The 9,160-nt window shown below is 32.0% G+C and overlaps 1 protein-coding gene across 1 annotated transcript; it reads right to left on the bottom strand.

Moving 5' to 3' along the window:
- Positions 1–712: 712 nt before the first annotated feature.
- Positions 713–6,876, bottom strand: LOC114173313 (protein NSP-INTERACTING KINASE 3). Its single transcript, XM_028057610.1, has 11 exons — positions 5,884–6,876; positions 5,278–5,410; positions 5,074–5,145; positions 4,775–4,918; positions 4,581–4,652; positions 4,372–4,431; positions 4,180–4,274; positions 3,943–4,089; positions 2,829–3,170; positions 2,022–2,413; positions 713–1,325 (listed from the first exon to the last, which is right to left on the bottom strand). The coding sequence occupies exons 1-11, from the start codon at positions 5,984–5,986 to the stop codon at positions 1,014–1,016; spliced, it is 1,872 nt and encodes a 623-aa protein (XP_027913411.1). The 5' UTR covers positions 5,987–6,876; the 3' UTR covers positions 713–1,013.
- Between the last annotated feature and the right edge of the window lie 2,284 nt (positions 6,877–9,160).

Below are 9,160 nucleotides of genomic sequence, written 5' to 3'. Positions count from 1 at the left end.
ATGAGATCTATAAAATACTTATTATATGTCCTATAGATAATGAAATTTTTAGGATATCACATATTGTGATCTATGAAGTAATTTTTTTATTAACAAAAATTTAAATTTTTTATGATTAGCCTAAAACAAAATTTGATAATTTATTAATATAAAAACATATTTAAGTTTAAATAGAAAATATTTTGCGCCGACCATAACCATAAATTGTGAAGAAATGTTACCAGTACACTCTAACACACTCACCTATCAGTTTAAATTTGTTACAAATAAAAAGTTTATGCAAGACTCCTAGCTTATTAAATTAGTCTCATCCTCAGTTTCATAATTAATTTTTAATCAATAAAAAAATATGCAATGCAGTATACAATACAATATATAATATATACTAAATATATATGTTACTATCATTTCCATATTTAAAAAAGAACTCAGAGATCACACAGTCATAGAATTCAACATTCTTCCCTACTTAACATAAAAAATCAGAAATCTCTTCTGGTTATAGCCAAAAACAAAGGGAGATACACAATAGGACACTCTTATCACCTTTTCTTCATTCAAACTTCAGCACTAAAAGACCACACACAGTTAATGTAAAAAGCCATGGTTAACATAACTACAGTTGCTAATAACACTTTCAAATAATAAACATAAAAATGAACAAACTTACCACATATATTGTAATTTATAATTAATTTAAATATGTTTTAAACTTAATGTATGGCCTGTTTTATAATTCTTTCTTCTTAATTTGCTTATTCGAAAGCTTCCGCACAGCAAGATCATGTTAAGTGCAACTAGATACAATTCTCTAACATTGATTCAAAATTTTTCTGAAGAAAGTAAAATGAACATTCCAACAAGATACTTATACATGACTTTCCCTTTTTTTTTTTTCTTTTTACAGATGAATACGTGCATTACATAGCTATTGACACTAATGAGAATGTCATTTTTAGCATTTAAACTACATCTTTTAAACAGGGAGCTATAGTGGAAAACCAAGATGCTTGTCACCTAGGGCCAGAAAGCTCCATGGCTTCAATTATGAGTGAAGATTCCTCTATTAAATCTGAATATCTTTGAGGCTCACAAGACCGAAACCTCGGTGTTTCAATCCTCTGTGAGGCCTCCCATCTCTCAGCCAAGCCATCCCCTTCCAACATCTTTAACACTTCTGACATCTTGGGGCGGTGTGAAGGATTGAATTGTGTGCACAAGAGTGCAACCTGAACCATTTCTTCTAACTCAATCATATCAAAGTTTCCCTTTAGATCTTTGTCCACCATTTGACTTAATCTTCCATCCTGATGGAGCTTCTTAACCTGAAAGTTGTTTCATTCACATTAAACAAAAGAATGGTTTTTCAGGACACAAATTTATCTTTTACACCCATTTACCAAGAACAAGAGAGAATGAATAACTTTCAGTTGAAGTGGTCAATTCTTTTAGCATTTTTGTCAGCACCAATCAACCCTGATGAATATTTTGGAGGTTTAATGTCACCTTGATTTTTAGGATCATTAAGGGTAAAACTCTCACTGTTTTCTTAATCCAGTTGCATTCATAGAAATTCAATTCAATACCATTAGTTAAGCTAAAATGTTGCTTTCTAATCAATACACTTAAAAGGCTGAGTTTAAGCATCTCAAAATGTAAGGTTTTTATTAAATAATAACATTTATCTCATACCTTTTGTATTTATGATGGAGTTAATGTTTTCTTTCCCAATAAAAACATTTCACTTTTAGTTGCTTAGAATCAGACCTGGTAAGTATTAATGTCAACCAAACTGGTTTACTAATACTAACTACTGTTTAAGAAGCTACTCAAGTACTTTTTCCATTAAAATTTCTAGGAAGACAAGTTATACATATAAAAAGAAAGTTGCTCCAAGTGCCAACAAATCATTCATTGTAAGTTGTGGGAATAACTACATTCTAAAACTTGTAAAAGAGTGATATGCTAACTGAAGAAGAAAAGAGAATGTTGAAAAGAGTGAAAGTGTGTGGACAGCTTACCCAATCAAGCATTACACCTTTCTGGTTCGCTGCTCGCCCAAAATCTAGAGCCTTGTGACCTGTGATCAGTTCAAGCAGCAAGATTCCAAACCCAAACACATCAGTCTTTTCTGATGATTGGCCAGTGGATAGATACTCTGGAGCAATGTGACCAACAGTGCCACGCACAGCAGTGGTCACATGGGAGTCTCTGTGATCCAGAAGCTTGGCTAAACCAAAATCACCAACAACAGCTTCAAAGTCTTCATCTAGCAATATGTTAGCTGCTTTCACATCACGGTGAATAATCTTAGGATCACATTGTTCATGCAAGTAAACCAACCCTCTTGCTGTACCTAAAGCTATTCTCTTCCGCCTACTCCAATCTAACGCCGGATGGCCATGGATATGATCTGGTGCATAAATCCAAAACCAAAAACAAATAAGTTTAAAATGATCTTGCGGAATTGAATTATAATTATTACCCCTACCTATAAGTGAGAGCTAAGAACAGAAGGTAATAGGTTTTGTGACTGAATAATAGTAACTCAGCACAAAAGGGCTAGTTGTGTATTAGTATTAACAAAAGTGGCCAGTTAACATAATCTAAATACCTACACAAGGTTATCTGAATGTAATATTCAAATGATCATACAACAGATTACTGTCAGTTGACATAAAACAGGTTGAACATTGTGAGTCCAGCCAGTTATTAGTATACCGGTTATGTAAATGTTGAGAAGTTGACTTTAAGTCTAATTAGTCTTTATCTCTAGTTGACGTGAGACTTCCAACAGTAAATAACAGACCGTAAAGTTCAGATCTAACCTTTTAATCTAGAGGCTACACTTCCATTAGACATATATGGATAAACGAGGAGCCTTTCATGCTGAGTGCTGCAAAACCCTGAAAGCCTGAGAAGATTCCGGTGGACAGCCAAACTGATTGTCTCAACTTCTGTTTGAAATTGGATCTCACCACCAGCTGCATTGTAGTCCTTTAACCTCTTAACAGCCACAACAGACCCATCATTTAAGCACGCCTTGTAGACTATTCCAAAGCCACCTCTTCCAAGAATGTTCTTTGAGTTGAAATGGTCTGTTGCAGTTCGAAGCTCTTTGAAAGAAAACCTTTTTAAATGACCAAGACGCACCTCTGGATCATAATGTTCTGCCAAATAACAAACACACACAAGTGTTAATTGAACATCAGCAAAGGAGAAGAAATAAAAGTTCTAGCATGCACAGTATTTTGGTATAGGAACACAACATATGCTGATATCACATTAGGGGAATGGATTTTTATAATGATACTGTGTTGAACTATAAAATGTACACAATATGCTAATGTTATCTGCTCCTCTTCCCTTCAAAGAAGGTGATCCTTATATGAATTACACATTAAATATACCACAGTTGTACTGTTCATCCTCAATTTTTTTTTTCTAGAATACTCATTACAAAATTTGCATAACACCAGATAAAATTTTCAACTAAGATTTTCAACAAATTTTCCAAGTTAAGAACAATGACAGCTGTTGTTGGTCATGTTGCAAAAGGTCACCATCGAGATTTAAACCTATTTCATTATATGCATAAGTCTTACAGCTGATTTAATAAGCTTAGAGTAGTTGGAAAATAGTATAAACAATCAAGAAAAAGTGCAACATGTTGAATGGTCAGAAATAGACAAAAGTCCTTTGGAAGCAACGTCGCTTAGTGTTAGGTAAAAGCGGGTCAATTAACTTTGCCAGCGTAACAAACATGAATTGAAGCGAGTATCTAAGATGTGAATTCCTTGAAAAAATATCATTAAACAATTGTGTGCTCCAACAGTACAATGATGAGCAAACGATTTTTTACAAATTTGCCATAAGGTTTACTGATAGAGCATTAGAGATAAAAAGAAAAAGAATTATAAAAAGGAAAGTGAGAGTACTAACCGTTAACATCAAAGAATATCTGCTGGTTGCGTCTATATCGCCACCAAACAAGAAACCCAACTATAATCACAATGACAAATGCAGCACCAAAGCTTGCACCAAAAGCAAGTGCCACATGATGGCTTTTTTTACCAGAATCTGATTGGCCTAGAAAACCAAATCACCATATCTAAGCATGCCATATATTTATTCAAAGAAACAATAATGTGAGAGCAGAGTTCAATGATAGATTAACACCTCTTAGTGCATCTGGAGGGAAGGAAAGTGGCTCTGGTAAAACAGAAGAACAGTTGTTTGCTTTTGGACCACAAATTAAAGGGTTACCCACAATCCTGAAGTAAATAATTGAGCAAGAGATAAACTACACTGCCCTGTTTTGAACTTGAATACAGAAGAAAAAAAAGATGACGAAATCCGAAATGAACTTACTTTAATGTTCTTGCCGATATTCTAGGCAAGGAACCACTCAGATTGTTGTAGGAGAGGTCCCTGTACATATTCAAGTCATAAGAGTTAACATAACTGTCTTTTAGATAGAAATCAAAGCTTTGAATCTGTCCCTGGTTTTCTAAGATAAAACTCAAATATGATTAGGCAAAAAGGAAAAATAATGGTGTAGCAAGGTAAGAAAGACCTACACAAGGGTTAGACCTTCGATGTTGCTAAGAGACTGAGGACAGGATCCTGTAAGGCTGTTATTGTTTAACCTCCTGGCATGCAATATAATTTACATTGAGTAAGAAATACAATTTCATAAGTCACTGCTAAGCAATTAACAAACTCATAATCACTGCAACCATTAGGTTCTTTAGAAATGCTTTCTGTAACTTACAAATAATTCAGGTTCTTGAGGCCTCCCAAAGAACTGGGTATCTCGCCGCTAAATGCATTATTGGAAAGATCAAGTGTCTGAAGCTTTTTCAAGTTTCCTATTGAAGGAGGAATCCTACCAGAAATGGCATTATTCTGAAGCAACCTGCATGTGTATAATTAATAAAGCATAGTTGTAAATTTTTGTTTTCACTCATTCAGCATATAATTCGGGGGAAGTATGAGTTTCTGAAAGGATAGAGTTGATCAACAAGAACTTAAAGACACTGATGCCAAACTCAACAAAAATAGCAGACTTACACAGATTGCAAGTTAGTAAGGTTTCCAATTCCGGGAGATAGTGTACCAGACAAGTTCTGACTCGGAAATCCCCTGATAAGAGAAAAAAAAAACTCCTTTAGTTGAAAATCAAAGTAACAAAAGTTGGTTGGGTTCACTTTCTAATCATCGCCTCGTGAAACTTCTTCATCACTCTAGAACTCACTTAAAGGCCAAGCAACTTACAATACAGAAACGGAACCATCAGTGGAACACGTAACCATCCTCCAGCTACATGGATCAACAGAACTAGAATCCCAATTTTCCAGAACGTTGTGAGGATCAGTCAAGTCACCCTTTATAGCCATCAGGGCTACAACTGTTGAAGGAACAAACAGAAGATTGGGTAAGAAGTTTCATCCGAAATTCTCTTTTACCTCCAGCACACAGATAAGAAGAGCATTGATCGGCCAAGAAAATACAATAAAATAGGAAACTGAAGACCCCACCACAACACCCTAGGTATGGGGAAGAAGAAGAAGAAGAAGAAAAAGAAAAACCCTATTAGAAAAAAGGAAGAAGAACCTCTCTGCTGCTATTTTGTTATAGATAGTTAGGTAGCAGTTAAATTCTCAAGGAAAATGAAAACGGAAAAATCACGACAGAAATAGAATCATTACATCAACCTTAACCACCGAGCTACCGTGCCTACTAGTTTCCAGCACAATTAAATTGGTCAATATGCACAACTTGTGTGCCTTAAATCATCAATTCACAACCCTTCACTTCACAAGTTTCACCAAAGATCTCAATGAACAAAACAAAAAAAAAAAATCCATGAAGAACATTAACCTTCATAGTTTATGCCAGATGGAGAAAGAGCAGCAGAAGAAATCTCCATCAACTGCAAAAGCAGCAACCCCAGTAGCCAGAAAACCAAACTACTAAGCTCCATACTCTAAAATCAGTTCCTCAACTGTGTCTCCCTCACACAACCACTGACCAGTGCTCCAAGCCACCATAATTAACACCTTCTCTCCCCATTCCCACAAAGAAAGTCCAGTCTATATCACCTTATCCAAACAGAAAAAGCCAGTCTCTGGAATCAGATTCCCCCACAAAGCAACCCCACTCTCACCAAAACAGCAACTTCCACTAGACCAAATTCAATGAACACAAAGCCAAACGGAACCCAGATGCCAAAATTGTTTTTTTTTTCCTTTTCTACCACCACGGACCAACTTGGCAATGGAGAATTTGAATCCAGCTAAGAGGAGTGAGCACTGAGAACACCAAAAAGAGCACAACTTTATTGGTGAAAAAAAGAAAAAAGAAAAACCCAAGTTCAAGGCTGAAGCTGTGAGATCCTTGAGATCTGTGAACGGTGGTTTTGGAGGATTCTATGAGGTGTGGACAGCCCCCACAAATAATTCCATGTGAGTGTGTCGTTGTTTTTTTCCGGTGATGGCACTACTACCATTATCTTCTCTCCTTTGCAGTTGCAGAACATAAAAAGGAGGTGAGCATGGAGCACGCTCACAACCCAACCAAAGAAAGAACCAAACAGAGGACAAAACAAAATGCCAAGGTGGACACAAATGTAGATGCACAGCTATACCCAGTGACCAAAAACATCTCTCAGGAATAAAAGTAAATAAACGAACTAAAATTATTATAATGATGAAAAAATGGTTGGTGCATTTTAACTTTGAAAAAAAAAGGAGATTGTAGTGTGAAGGGATGTGTGGGATTGATGAGAGAGAGAGAGATGAGAATTATGGGAATGGGATGTGGTGATGAAAAAGAAAATTTGGTTGCAGGCAGGTAAGTTTTTTTGGACAGGTCACGTGGTTGGATTGTCTCCTCCTTTGTTTGCTTTTGGCTTGAAAATGTAACTTTTTCAGAATTCGGGAAAAACAAATATCACCAACGAAACAAATCACATTCTGCAATCTGCAATCTGCAATCTGCAGCTCATGAACTAATGGTCCATTTTGCTAGACTTTGCCTCTTTCTTTGCTTAATAATGCAGGAACCCCTTTGATTTTGAATTGTGATTAAGTTAAGTGAGATATGATAATTTTATATATTGTTTAGTATATAAGTCTAACTTAATGTTAACAATAAGCATAAATTTGATGTTAGATTTGTGTAATAGATTATGGTTAAATGTGATTGACAGCAAAAGTTTCTCTATGCTAATGAACTAACTTTTCTGGTAGATATTACTCATTTTTTACAATTTCATAAATGTCCTATTTCAATTTTATATATAAAAACGAGTGCAGGAAAAATATTTTTCAAAAATTGCTTGCCACATTAATTTTCAAACAATAGTTATCAATAATATACATACTATGTTGTAAATAAAAAGATCACATGTTACATATGCTCAACTAGCAGAAAAGAAAAAAAAAATCGCATGTTTCATGTATTGAACTAGCAACAAAAGTAATAATGTAGATATTTATGTATCAGTTTCTTTTCATAGTAATTAAATATTATATCAATTACTTTAGTAGCGCTGATCTAGAATGTTTGGAGTAGATATGATGTGTTTCTTATCATTTTTTATCATTCTTCCACACTCCGTTTTTCTCTAGGATGCTAATAGGATCAAAAGTAGTAATATTTAGCCTAAAAAATAATTTATAGACAATAATTTTTCTAGTTGGTTAGTTCTATGTGTTTAATTTTTTTTTACTTTCAAAGTTTTAAATAGTTTTGGAAGTTAATTATCGATAAATATGTCTTTAGTTTCATTAATACATAAATTATAATTATAAATTTGAAAGAATAGATTAGACGTTGTCATTTAAATTAATTATATTTATAAGTAACAGTATTGACATTATTTTCGTTAATTATTAAATTATTGAGGTATGTTACTCCTTGAAAAAATGAGTTAAGGAACTATTTCACTGAAATACCTTTTGAAAGTTTAGTAATGTTATAGGATATAAACCTTAGAACATCTAAACGTATAACTGAAGCTGAAGCTCTGATAAAGAACATTATATAACCTACAATGAGAACAACAAGAATAAGTATATAAATTCAATAAAAAAAAGTTTTAATTTTATTAATTTTGTCTGAATTTAATTAATATTTGAAATATATATATATATATGATCTTTATTAATTATCATAAAAACATTAATGTTCATATCTAATTACCTTTTATGAAGTTTTTTTATGTTAATATAAATCTTTCTTTTAATAAATACATGCGACAGTTATTAAAAAAAACATGTTTAATTGTCTTATATACCAATATTAATATTAATGTAGTTTAAATAAAATTAAATAAATTAAAATTTATATACTAAAATTGTACTAAAAGTAAAATATATCAATATTTATTTTATATTTATGTTTTTTTTCATTGAAAAAGTTGTAGGAAAATAAATTTTATATGTTTTTATTAAAATATAACTTTAATGTTTATCTTAAAAATCGTATTATGTGAGTAGAGGAATTATTTTTTAATAGTATATTTGTAAGATTTAATCTAAGAGAATAATTTATTTATTTGAATATTTTAAAAACATTTGAATAAAATAAATTATTTGATAAAAAATTTAAAAGGAAATTAAAATTTTAAAATTTTAAAAAATAAGTTTAAATAATTAGAACAATTTAAAATTTAGTTAGAAAAAATTGAAGTTTTTCATAATTAATCACGTCCTCTCTATGCATACATACATGTATATTGAAAAACTAAATCGTTAAATATTGTTTTTAATATTTAAATTTAACAAATATTTTTATAAATTTTATATATATATATATATATGAAATTTATCTTAAAATAAAAATTTAATTATTTTAATTATTTTATTCAAACAAAATATTTGAAAATGAAATTAATTTTACTGCAAATAATTCAAATATAGTATATTTTAATTTTTTTAAATTATTAAAATTTGTCATATAATCACGAAGTAATTGAATCAATATAAAAAATATTTAGAATTTTAAAAAAATAATAATATCTTTAATTAATACACAGCGTTATTAATTATAATCACAAAATGCACAGAATTTGTTTTGTTTAATTGAGTGACTAGACAAATTAGGAAATTTCACATCAGTGGTGCAACGTGAAGTTCTGTGACGAGTTTTTCAT

Source organism: Vigna unguiculata, chromosome 2, assembly GCF_004118075.2.
Source record: "Vigna unguiculata cultivar IT97K-499-35 chromosome 2, ASM411807v1, whole genome shotgun sequence".
Lineage (NCBI taxonomy): Eukaryota > Viridiplantae > Streptophyta > Magnoliopsida > Fabales > Fabaceae > Vigna > Vigna unguiculata.
The sequence above is the reverse complement of the archived record's forward strand: the minus strand, read 5'-3'. Positions and strand labels throughout refer to the sequence as shown.